At 37.7% G+C, this 13,419-nt stretch overlaps 2 protein-coding genes across 2 annotated transcripts; one reads left to right on the plus strand and one right to left on the minus strand.

The window, feature by feature from the left end:
- The first annotated feature begins 1,075 nt into the window (after positions 1-1,075).
- LOC137886514 (high choriolytic enzyme 1-like) lies at positions 1,076-6,221 on the plus strand. Its single transcript, XM_068729003.1, has 8 exons — positions 1,076-1,164; positions 2,177-2,222; positions 3,241-3,393; positions 3,700-3,817; positions 4,351-4,529; positions 5,211-5,292; positions 5,914-6,043; positions 6,118-6,221. The coding sequence occupies exons 1-7, from the start codon at positions 1,090-1,092 to the stop codon at positions 6,038-6,040; spliced, it is 780 nt and encodes a 259-aa protein (XP_068585104.1). The 5' UTR covers positions 1,076-1,089; the 3' UTR covers positions 6,041-6,043; positions 6,118-6,221.
- Positions 6,222-8,351: 2,130 nt separating this feature from the next.
- Positions 8,352-11,649, minus strand: LOC137886193 (E3 ubiquitin-protein ligase TRIM21-like). The gene is made up of 2 exons (XM_068728532.1): positions 11,591-11,649; positions 8,352-10,597 (listed from the first exon to the last, which is right to left on the minus strand). Exon 2 carries the CDS (start codon positions 10,586-10,588, stop codon positions 8,942-8,944), a length of 1,647 nt encoding a protein of 548 aa, XP_068584633.1. The 5' UTR covers positions 10,589-10,597; positions 11,591-11,649; the 3' UTR covers positions 8,352-8,941.
- Positions 11,650-13,419: the final 1,770 nt, after the last annotated feature.

A 13,419-nucleotide genomic window follows, 5' to 3' on the forward strand; every position in this document is an offset into this window, starting at 1 on the left:
ATGTTGGCTTTTTGCAACCAATATAACAGAACTTACATTAACCGGAAGATACCTTTTTTAGAATGCAGAGCAGTGACGTAGAGACGCCGTATACGTCTCCATGGATGACGGCCCCCGACTTCCATTCAATCAGACTTCTTTTTGCAACCAGAGGAGTCGCCCCCTGCTGGTCAGTAGTGAGAATTCAAGTTTTAAGACACTTCCGAATCGGCTTCACTGGCGAGAACCGGATGTTGCCGCCTGGTCGCTACCAGAATCCTTTACGGTATCTCTACGTCACTCCCTCCGCAGTCCAAATATGGTCACTTCTGTTCACCGGTTGCAAAAAAAAACAAAGATGGCGACGGCCAAATCGACGAACTCGAGGCTTCAAAACGGCAGTCCACAAACCAATGGGTGACGTCACAAAAGTCTATGTCCACTCCTTGTATACAGTAGCTAGAGTAGGTAATACAGCAAGGCCTTTATATGGACGCTATTCTATTTCCTATTCTATTCTATTATATTATATTCTATTATGGGATGTGTTCTTCTGTGAATACTCATTGTTCAGAAGGTCTATATCGTGGTAACCAATGAAAATTAATTTCCATGTTCTCTAGAAAGCTTTGAATGTCGTGAATTTGCTTTATAATCATTTGGGTTTTCCTGGCAGAAAAGCACTTTCATAGTTGGCAGTAAAATGTTAAAAAATGAAGAAAATTTTAACATTTATATGAAAATGAATCTGTGATATGTTTTCTTTTTCTAAGGAAGTGACCTCCTGTAGTTCAGCAACAGTTCATGGGAATTTAAAAAACAAAAGAAAAACCGACTAATGTGTTTTATCGCTCGACATCAGGCAGGCGCACTCGGGGTCGACAGACTCACAAAGTCACATTAAGTTATTTTCCGACCACGTGTATATTTTATGTATCTCAGTTAGGGTGGGAATCGGCCGCATGTTTTCAAGGCAATGTGCACCTTATCACTGAGTAAAGCTGTTTCTTTTCTCAGCTGATATAGATAGGTATAGATATAGATATATATATAAGCAGCGGCTGCAGCACGATCCAGGTTTTATCACTGTCCTTCATGCAGGCTGATAACATGGCTTTCTTCAGGTGCAGCCTCGGCCTCCTCGCCCTCCTCGTGCTCTTTGACGGCTCCTGGGCTGAAGACAAGGTGAGGTTACTTTCAACACCTGTCCGCAAAGATTTTTACAGAGACGAAATGGGGATTAAATGTGATTAAATGACATTTAGAAAACAAAGTGTGTGTTCATTACAATATTCCAAGAAAACATCTTAAAGAACTGCTCACACACACACACACACACACACACACACACACACACATATATATATATATATATATACGTATATATATATGTATATATATATATATATATATATATATATATATATACGTATATATATATATGGAATCAGCTGCTATATTAATGTTTTTCTTCTTTACTTCATCAATAACTATTTTAACAGAGATTAAAATACAGTATAATTCAGACACCAAATGTTTTATTTACATGTGAAATAGTTTTGGCCCCAAAAAGAAGAAGAGTGAAATGATTCAAACTCTTATTTAGTGGATGTCTCCACAGTGTTGCTGTTGAGCCTCAATCATTATTGAACTCTGAATGTTGAGTTAGAGTCTCTGATTGAAGAGGTTTGAACTGTGATTAGTTCAGCTGATATTCCAGTAGAGATAACTAGACTAACCTTCTGTTCTTTTTGTTGTGAAGTTTGAAGAAGATGAAGCAACACGTTGTCTGTTCATTCCAGCTTGTTCTGCTTTTATTGTGAAAGACACCTGAAACAAGAAGCTATTTCCATTGAAATCTTTGATTCTGAGCTTTTAGTTTCTGGATGACAGGTTTGTTTTCTTCTCTTCTCATTCAACGGTTCCTCAGAGGGAACTTTCTCTGTCCGTTGTCAAGTTGGCGCAACCTTTGTTATTCTAATAATAATAATAATAATAATAATAATACTTTCGTTTTATATAGCACTTTTCTAAATACCCAAAGACGGGGTGAGACAAACAGAACAAACAAAACAAAACAAAACAAACAGTTCTGTTCTCCACAAACTAAACTAAATAACTTCTAACTTTACTTTCAAACTCGTGAAGCTGTGTTTCAGTTGAGTCCTTGCTAATGAGCTTCTTGTCCCTGATCCAGGACCCGTCTGTCTCTGAGCTCCTGTGGAGGGCCAACAAGGATGTTGGTAAGACAGCGTGCACGTTTATTTATTTCAGTCAAAGTTTCCGGGAGGTTGATAGCAATATGTTCCCAGAATGCATTGGAGGTCTTCAATAACGTACCATAAGCAATAGGCAGAGCAGTGTGGAGATTGCTGTGGATGTTCAGGCTCCAGGAGAAAGAGTCTGAAGTCGCTCCTCTATGGACGCTCTAGCACCACTTTCGGGACAAAATGTCAAACTTCACACTCAATAAGTGTCATCATTTAATGGGTAGATTTAAAGGAGGACATTCACGCTAACAGGTGGATTCTTTCTACAGCACCACCTTCAAAACAATAGGGTGTGTGTCTCCGCTCAGAGTCCGACTGTAGAGAGACTGAAGTCAGCAGCTTAGTCACAATTATACGTATTGAACACAGAGATCACTTTGACTACAACAACCTCAGTGGTAAACATTGTTGCTGTTTGTAATTTATGATCCGACGAGAAACTCATTTAATGCTAAATCTTGGTTGAACTTCCCAGTGATATATTTTAATACTTTTAAGGGTGAAAGTAAACAAATTTATGCTTCAATTCAGTGGTGGAATGTGAGTACATTAACTCAACTACTGCGTTAAGTACAAATTCGAGGTACTTGTACTTGAGAATTTCAATTGAATGCAATTTTCTCTTACTCCTCCACGACATCTCAGAGGTACATACTGTACTTTTTACTGTACTACATCTCAGAGGTAATCATTGTACTTTTTACTGTACTACATCTCAGAGGTACATACTGTACTTTTTACTGTACTACATCTCAGAGGTACATACTGTACTTTTTACTGTACTACATCTCAGAGGTAATCATTGTACTTTTTACTGTACTACATCTCAGAGGTACATACTGTACTTTTTACTGTACTACATCTCAGAGGTACATACTGTACTTCTGACAGCCAACATTTTTATCCACAATTAGTACTTTTACTTTTAGTACATTTGTATATCTAAACACTAAACCACTGACTGATTGGTTCTCCTCCTCCTCTCCTGCAGTGCACACAGAGGAGGAGCCCTTCGTCATGGATGACATTGCGTATGACAATGAAAGTGAGAGGAACGCTGATCCCTGCACCTCCAGCGGCTGCATGTGGGGAAAATCCGCCAATGGAAAAGTGCACGTGCCTTATGACATCGCCACACATTACTGTGAGTACCAGCATGATGTTCATTTAGTACATTATGGGCCATTTAGAGTCAAACAGACCATAAAGCAGGGGATGCTTTAGGGGCGGGGCTACACGGTGATTGACAGGTCCCTACCAGAGATTTATTTTTTAAAAGCGAGGCGGTTTCAGAAGTAACAGACGAACAGCCTTCTGTGTGTCGTTCTTGAGGACACGAACAAACAACGTATTCAATCATTGCATCTTGAATCTGGCTTGTATAAGACAGATATATGTGTGTGTGTGTGTGTGTGTGAGTGTGTGAAAGTCTTTCCTCGTGTCTTGTCAGCTTCTCGTGAGCGCTCCATCATCGAGCGTGGGCTGCTGTCCTTCCACGACGTCTCCTGCATTCGCTTTTTCCAGCGCACCAACGAGAGGGACTACCTGAGCATCCAGTCCAGCAACGGGTAACACACTGTGTGTTTGTGTGTGAACCGCATGCAGCCTTTTAGTGTCAAATAACATCAGCTATCACCGGTACGATGTTTGATTTAAAGCCTCTTAAACAGAGTTATCACAACATGGTTTCATGTCAAAATGTTTCCTCCACATTCAGACATATTTGGGACTTTTGTATCTTACAAATTTGAGATACAGCTTTGTGGGTTTAAATAGTTTCTAGTTGCACTTTTGGGCCTAAAACTGGAGCTATTTGTTGAGTGGTTGACTTCAAAACCAGAGCAAAGTATTGGTCACATGACGCCGTAGATCCCAATCACAGTGGTTTTCATCTTTAGAGGAGTAACAAACTGGTTTTGCTTCAATCATTACAGACGTACGACAATATCAGTGGAGAATTTTGATACATTGAGATGAATGAAGTCCAAAAATGAAGCCAAGAAAGAAACCAAAAAGTCGCCAAAAGAACCACCTTTACAGCTCTTTAAACCGTATAACTGAGCCATGCTGCTTCACTTATTATCTGTTTGTTTGAGGGCAGCTGTTACTCCTACGTGGGCCGCCGTGGTTATTCCCAGACGGTGTCTCTGGACCGTCAGGGCTGCCTCTACCACAGCACCGTCCAGCATGAGCTGCTCCACGCCCTCGGCTTCAACCACGAACAGTGCCGCTCCGACAGGGACCAGCACATCCGGATCCTGTGGGAGAACATCGAGTCCGGTCCGTATCATTAAATTGACCATTATGTTACACTAATACTCAACCTTCTTTGTAGGTAAACTGCTGATTTAAAACAGATTATTTGATCTCAAATGTGAGAAAGAAAAGCATTCAATCTTGATACCAGAGAGGCTGAAAGCAACAGATGTTTAGCAACCGATTAATCACAACTATTCTTTGCAGCATCACAAACGTAATCTCATAATTATTAAAGAAACTAACAAGGGTCAGGAAAGAAGAAGAAGAAGAAGAAGAAGAAGAAGACATTTAGATGTTTGAACTTTTGATCATCATCCATTTCACACCAATAAAACCATTACAGAAGAAGGAAAAATAAAGCTTGTTAGCTTAGCGCGGTCGCTAACGGGAGGGTAAGCTCACGCAGTTTATTGAAACTGTCTGTAAACCACGTCTCTGTTAGGAAGGAGGTTAAATAAAACCGGATGCCGACACGGAGCTCCTCCATCATCTGTCCCCTCAAAAGGGTCATCACCATTAAGGCGGCTTGCTATTGGTCAACGCCGCGAATCTACTAATCGCAAAAATTCCATGAGAACGAATTGGAGTCATACAAAAATATTGCTGTTTCAAATCAGCCCTTTGATCTTTTACTCAAATACTAACGCAAAACTAACATCTAAATGGCTTTTCTGACCCGTGTTCTGGTTTTTGTCCGCTCAGGTTGGGCGTACGCCTTCGACAAGATCGACACGCTGAACCTGAACACCCCCTACGACTACAACTCTGTCATGCAGTACCACAGGTTGTCATTCATCTAACGTCCGCTCATTGAAACTAACAGTGATTGATTTTAGGATTACTTTTACATTTGAACTTTGTGTCCTCAAAGTACCTTTTACTAAGGGGACTGTACAGAAAATATTGACTTAGAGAGGGAATCTTATTTTTTTATTTTATTTTGATTTTTTTTTAAACAAAGCTGCAAAATAAACAAAATGTATAAACAGGCATCATCTCTGTGGCTGCGGATAGATTTGAGCACCGCAATATTTCAAACAATGGAGAAATCATATTAATAAAGATATGAGTATGTATTAGATCAGACGATGTTGTGACCGATAAATGCTAAAGATCAGATATCCGACCGTCCGTCCGATCACTTCCGTGACGTTTGTGTCGTGTGGCTGGAAGTGTTGACGTTGTTTCCTCCAGACACAAAAAAAATATCCTCCTCATGATGAAAACTCTAAAATAAATATTGGAAAAGTAAGAATAACTCTTAGTCTTCAGTTCTGCAAAAGAAACAAATATATAACTCGTCCAACAACATTGATGCAGTCAAAACAATATTTAAATAGCAAGAATTTCTCCCTTTTTTTTTTGTATACAAAACCAAAAATAATGCAACTCTTAATAACTCCAGGTATGCCTTCTCCGGGAACAACAAGCCCACTATGGTTCCCATCCCCAACGCCAACGTGGAATTCGGCACGGCCAACCAGATGAGCAAGAACGACATCAGCAGACTGAACAAGCTGTACAAATGTTAAACGGTAAGAAAACACACGCCGAGGTTCTACAAACGCTGCCGTAAGAGTTTAACCCGTTTCTACTTTTTAACCAACAGGCGATGAGAGCAACCCTGACAACGTGGCGCCAATTCAGAACTCAGACAGCAGACTTTAACATGATCAAAGACGCTGTGTCGACAATAAACCTTGAAACACCGAAGCCTTGTTTGTAGTTTGTGCGCCTTTGCCAAATGTTCTGAACTTTGTGTGACGAAAAAAGCTGCAGAATTTGTATTTGTTGACAGAAATCAATAATTACTCCTTAAAGTGGTGGAAGAAGTAGATCTTTTACCAAAGTAAGAGTAGTAGTACATTAGTAGAAATACTAGAAAGTAAAAGTCCTGCATTCAAAGAATCACTTAAGTAAAAAAACAACAGAAAAGATACTCCAGTAAACTGCAAGTACCTCAAAATTGTACATCAGTATTGAGTGAATGTACCTTCCAACACTGCTACAGAGTGGCGAAAATGTTGCAAATAGTTTAGCCTGAAATGCTAAACATGCATAATGTTTTCTTTATCTATGAAACGCTTCACTGATATTATAAAAATCTCTTTTTGACTTTTTTGGGTTCCTTTGCAGTGTAGGAGAGCAACAGGTTAAACCACTGGTTTAATCTGTAGTAATGCATGTATGATACGAATACTAATACTAATCTAAAAATCACTATCTGTGAAATAACTACAGTAAAAAGTGCAGCATTCCTCTCTGAAATGTAGAGGAGTTAAATTATAAAATAACAATTGAAAGACTGAATAAGAGTACAAGTACCTCAATATTGAACTGAAGTACTGGACTGGAGTCTAAATGTGTTGTTTCTGTTTTAAGTTTGCTGTCTTTTTTGATCTGAATAAAACATCCTGAGTGTTATTAGTTTATAATGAAATGCACTTTATGATAATAATTCATTAGATTAACTAAAACCTGAGTTGATTTCTCACAGGGTGGGGTTGAGTACCTCTGACAGGGATGTTGGTGAGGATTTTCTTTAACGTTTAGTTCAGTTTGTAGTTTTAGCTCAACAAAACTATCTAGAGTGTTTTTAAATGTAGATTTTTCAAATTAAGTTGGTTTAGTTCCTTGTTCAATTGTGTTTTCATTATTTTATTCCCTCATGAAGTTTAAAATCCTGCTTTCAGGAATAAAAGTCTCTCATTTCTTTTTTTATTTATTCATCTATTTATTGTCTAATAATTGTCTAATTATAGTATTTTGGGTCTCAAATAATGCTACGAAATATCCATGATGTTTGTTTATTTAACTTCAGCACAAATCACAAATCAGATCTTATTGATGGACGCATGAATCAGTGAAACATGTTTTCTGATATTGATCTTGATGAGCCGCTCGTAGAGGACGATGTGTCTCGCCTTAAAGGGACAAACATTTTTTAAACATATTAGAGATGAATCAATGACATGATTCCAAAGTTTGAGATGGAAAAGCAACTTTTGGCAATTTTTTGTAGAACTCATAATTCAAAATGTTTTCTCTTTTACACCAATTTTATGAACAAAGGTTACCGTTTACCATATTTGTGTATATTTTAATTTTTTTTTGGATATCTGTTAATTCATATTTTTATACTTGTATTTTACTTCAATCAATTTAAAACTGAATTTCCAATTTAGTGTGTATTTATTCTTTCCTGTAAAATCTATCAACTGTCCACACAAAGATATTGTACATTTTATATCTGCAGCATCAGCGTGGTCTGCAGTCCTTCCACAGTGTCTCTTGTCTCCGCTTTGTGAAACGCACCAACCAGAGAGACGACCTGAACATTTAGTCCTGACCAGGTGAGCGAGTAGCGCAGAAAACTCTTCACATCCGGATTTGTTGCTGTTTGATTGTTTTCCTTTACAAACCAAGTCTCCTGGAAACAATACGGAACAAAATTGTTGTCTCAATTAAATTATGATGAAAATAGCTCGATGATCAGAGCACAAACCAAATACCAGTGGTGGAAGAAGTATTCACATCCTTTACTTCAGTAGAAGTTCTAATACCACACTGTGAAAATACTGAACTACAAGTACAAGTCCTGCATTCAAAACCTAACTAAACTAAAAGTACCAGCTAAATGTACTTGAAGTAAAAGTACTTTTAGTACAGTAAAATACAGGAGTAAAAAGTACAAAATGTACCTCTGAAATGTAGTGAAGTAAAAAGTATAAAGTAGCATGAAGTGGAAATACACAAGTAAATTACCTCAGAATTGTACTTAAATACAGTACTTGGTTAAATCTAAAATGAAACCAAATCCAGTTAAAAGTTTCTTTGTTTTTATTCTGTGGAGGATCAGCAGAGAGGAGGACTGTATGAATTCAAATAACACGATACACAACTCTTCTAATCTGGTTACAGCAGCTGAATGTTTCATAATTAGTTTTGTAGATTAATTAATACGTGAATGAAAGATTCATAGTTAATTTACCTTTGAAAACACATTTTCTATTTTGAAAATGATGAAAACTAAAACCTTTAAACACATTTTTTAACTAAAAATAAGTGGTACATGACTTCATCCAATGATTTGTATTATATGTACAATAATCAGACATTAAAAATGTTCATTTGGCACCCAGATATTTAAGGAATGTGTAAAGGCTTGTTATTCCTGAGTACATTGTTTTTGATGATTCAACAGTCTTGAAGGCAGGTTATGCAGTTATTAGAATTAATTAGACTACATTAGATAATATCAATCAGTGGATTAATGTCTGTGTGTTGGAGAGTAGAAAAACATTTACAGACAAATAGAAAAAAACATTAATCAGAATGTGAAGCATCAATAATGTTTACACTGTAAATCACCAATAATATAGATTTGTTACATTAAATGAAAGATTCTCTCTGTAGAAAATCAAGTGTTCGTTCTACTCAGTGTGATTGACAGGAGAGATGATCAGAGGAGCAGAGTTTTTACCACTATAATTATAACATGGACTAAAGAATGGAAAGAGTTTCTCAGTGAAGCAGCAGCCAGTAAAGGAGTAGATAAGAGCTGCAGCATCAACGTCATGAAAGGAGACCAGACCCTCCTCATAATCCACAAACAACCCCACCTTCTCAGGCTGACAGTTCAGAGAGAGACGGACTTGAGGGTCATCACGAGCAACATACTCATTCTCATTCCTCAACATTATCGTCCAGTAACCATTCTGAGGAGTTGCTGTGATGCTTCCCTTCCTGTTGATCGACTCTCTGACCACTCCTAAAGTCCACTTAGTCTTCTCTTTAACCTGAACCTCGTAATAAAATGTTCCTGAAGAGAAACTCTGCTTTGCTAAGACACTAACAAGACAATTAAATCTCTCTGGATTGTCTGGAAGATGTTTCTTCACATCACCAAGTTTAACTTGTTTTCCATCATCAGATAGGATGAGATATGGATATGCTGTATCAGGATCAAGAGTCACATCCACTGCAGACTTCTGGACCCTCTTCAGCTCGGCCTCAGTGAGCAGCTTCTTCATTTGTTTACTGAGCGTCTCCTCCAGCTGATTCACAGCTCTCACCACAGTCCCCTCATATGAAGGTGGACCGACTCTGACTCCTGACCAGTCCTTGGTGGGTGGAGCAGTGTTCAGGTTCCTGAAGCTCTGGAGGAGGTGGAGGTGGTCTTCAGAGTGTGAGAGCTGCTCCACCTCAGTGCTTCTCTTCTTCAGCTCAGAGATTTCCTGTTCCAGCTCTTTGATGAAGCCTTCAGCCTGTTTCTCTGTCTTTCTCTGCTTCTCTTTGATCGTGTCGATGAGCTCGGACTGGCTTCTCTCAACAGACTCCTTCAGAGCGGTGAAGACCTGAACACCATCTGATATCTCTCTGTCTGCATCTTCCTCACTGAGCTCCACTGTGTGTTTGAACTCCTGAATCTTCAGTCGTCTCTTCTGGATCATCTGCTGAATTTCAGCCTCAGTCTTCCCCAGCTCGGCCTTCTTTCCTTCATATTCTTCTTTCAGAGGAACAACATCATGGTTTTTGTGATCGGAAATAGAGCAGAGCATGCAGACACACATCTGGTCGGTCTTACAGAACAGCTCCAGCAGTTTATCGTGCTTCGTACACATCCTGCCTTCCAGGTTCTCCACAGGGTTGATCAGCTGATGTCTTTTCAGACCTGATCTTGTCAGATGAGGCTCCAGGTGAGTCTCACAGTAGGAGTCCAGACACACCAGGCAGGACTTCAGGGCCTTTAGTTTGGTTCCAGTGCAGACGTCACAGGGAACTTCTCCTGGTTTGGCAGCTTGTTGCTCTGAGCTGCTGCTGCTGTCTTTCTGTTGAGCTGACTGTCTGAACTGAGCAGCCATCTCAGAGATGAAAGTATTGACCCGCAGCTCAGGTCTGGTGTTAAAAACCTCTTTACAGTTTGGACACTGATACTGGACATTATTGTCCCAGTGTTGAGTGATGCAGGTTTTACAGAAGTTATGTCCACATGATGTGGCGACTGGATCAGTGAACACATCCAGACAGATGGAGCACAGAAACTGATCTTCAGTCATCAGACAGCTGGCAGCAGACATATCTACACTCTGAGGACAAGGAGTGTGGAAAAACAAAACTGTTATTACACATCTTTATATTTTTTGTTGAATCAAATCAAATCATGATTAGTAGAATATAACGAGAGTCATCCTGAATTATGTTGTTATATTATATTTAATTTGCTGTGAGTGAAGAAGAGCTCAGATACGCAGTTCAGTCGTATAAATCTGATATCTTAAACATTCTAGTGATAACATCCTAAACCCTCTGGTTCTTGTTAATATCATAATATAAATAGTAAAATCACAATAGAATTAAATTTAAACCCCCAAAAACACAATGTGAACTGCTACCCTGCTGTTTATACTGTTATTAAAGTGAAAATATTTTAAGAAAACATTTTAAATATTAAACATAACACATTTATTACAATTTACTGTGATATAATTAAGCATTATTTGACCGTTTTATTGAAGCGTCTGAGGAAGCAGAGCAAAATAACAATCACTTTCTCTGTACAAAGATCTTTAGAGTCAAAGAGTCAGTTTGGACAAAGAGGAGGAAGAGAGAGAGGATGATGATGATGATGATGATGATAGAGAGAGCAGCGAATCAGACACAAAACGTGCAGAATAAAAGATGGAAGCTAACTGCTCTGGACTGCAGGATATTATATATAATAGTATTTATCTTTACAACTCTCACAACCTGTGATTGGAGCTCAGTTTAACATTTGCTCTGAGTTGAACTTCCTGTCTGAGTAGAGCTGAGGTTTTGAGTTCAAACAGGAAACAGGTCTGTGAATTAGCTTAAGCTAATGCTAGCTGTGACTGTATTCTGTCTAACCTTTAACTAGTAAGAGTTCAGTCACTGTGGTTTAGTTTCTACCTCTGATGGTTTTATCTAAAATTACACATTTCTACGGCTTAATATTCTTTATATGATAAAACAAGATGTAAAACGGTCAGATTCTAGTTTGAACTAAACTTGGACTAAATACTTAGTGAGTGTATTTAGTCTTTGTAGAACAGTGTACTCACCAGTGTTTGTCAGAGACTCTGTTGTGTTGTTGAGAAAAATCTGCTGGATTCAGTTGAATGTTTTTTTACAGAGAAACAGAGAGACTTGTCTCGACTGCAGCTCTGCTGTCGCTCAGACTAACTTTCACTTTCATTTCAGGAAATGAGACTCAGCAGCAGCAGCTCACCTCTTTCAGTGTTGTTCCTCCTTTCAGTGAGGGAGTGGTGGAGGAAGTATTCAGATCCTTAACTGAAGTAAAAGTACTAATACCACAATGTTAAAATACTTCACTACGAGTAAAAGTCATAAATTCAAAACTTACTTTCATACCTGATGTTTCTGGATAATATTACTGCTGCATTAATGCGTATGTTGCATGTTTTTAACTCCTTTATATCCTGTTGGTTAGTTTAATCTACATCACTGCATCATATTCTATAAGATCATCATATGTTTGTATCTCTAAAAAGAACAAACAGCCTGTTTACAGCTTTGTGACGATGCATTTTCCAGCTGATCCAAGAGGTTTTTTAAAGAGTTTATTTGTCTGATGAAGTAGAAAGATTTTCTGAACACATAAAGGAACACTTCATCCTTCAGTTTATCACAAACATTCAACATCAACACATAAAGGAAACACTTCATCCTTCAGTTTATCACAAACATTCAACATCAACACATAAAGGAACACTTCATTCTTCAGTTTATCACAAACATTCAACGTCATCACATAAAGGAACACTTCATCCTTCAGTTTATCAAAAACATTCAACATCAACACATAAAGGAACACTTCATCCTTCAGTTCATCACAAACATTCAACATCAACACATAAAGGAAACACTTCATCCTTGAGTTCATCACAAACATTCAACATCAACACATAAAGGAAACACTTCATCCTTCAGTTTATCACAAACATTCAACATCAACACATAAAGGAACATTTCATTCTTCAGTTTATCACAAACATTCAACATCAACACATAAAGGAACACTTCATTCTTCAGTTTATCACAAACATTCAACGTCAACACATAAAGGAACACTTCATCCTTCAGTTTATCATAAACATTCAACATCAACACATAAAGGGACACTTCATCCTTCAGTTCATCACAAACAGTCAACATCAACACAAAAAGGAACACTTCATCCTTCAGTTTATGATAAACATTCAACATCAACACATAAAGGAACACTTCCTCTCTCAGTTTATCACAAACATTCAATATCAACACATGTGGAGATACGTGGTTTTTCCTGAACAGGAAGGGGATGAAAAACTGTCATCTGAAAAGTAACTAAAGCTGTCAAATAAATGTAGTAAAAAGTACAATAATATGTACCTCTGAGATGTAATTCTAACAGTAAATAATAATATAATGTTAGGAAGTCTGTTGCAGAAGCTATGTTCCTGCTATTTCTTGTTTTGGGCCTTTTGTCTCTTTATGGAGCGCTTTATTTAAGCTTGCTTGTTTAAAATTGATATTAATACAGTTTTATTAATTAATTATGTTTTATATTATTGTGACGTACACTGTTTACACATGTTATACCCACATACATGAGGATGCAGAATTAAAGTTAATGAGAAAAAACTTTTTCTGAATTACTTATCACTTTTATCCTTATGTATTGTGATAATACATTTTTATTTCTATTTTTGTATTTGGTCTATTTAATATACTAAATATTAATTTGACAAAAAGCTGCCCTTGACATTGTTTTTAACAAATCAATAAATATAATTTGTTTGAAAATAAAAGTAATAAGCATCTTTAGACATAAAGCAAACATATTGCAACAGATCAGTTTCAACTTTAAGTCATCAATTAGTGACGTTTC

Source organism: Cebidichthys violaceus, unplaced genomic scaffold (genome assembly GCF_023349555.1).
Source record: "Cebidichthys violaceus isolate CVI_PGR_0920_01 unplaced genomic scaffold, fCebVio1.0.p SCAF_100, whole genome shotgun sequence".
NCBI lineage: Eukaryota > Metazoa > Chordata > Actinopteri > Perciformes > Stichaeidae > Cebidichthys > Cebidichthys violaceus.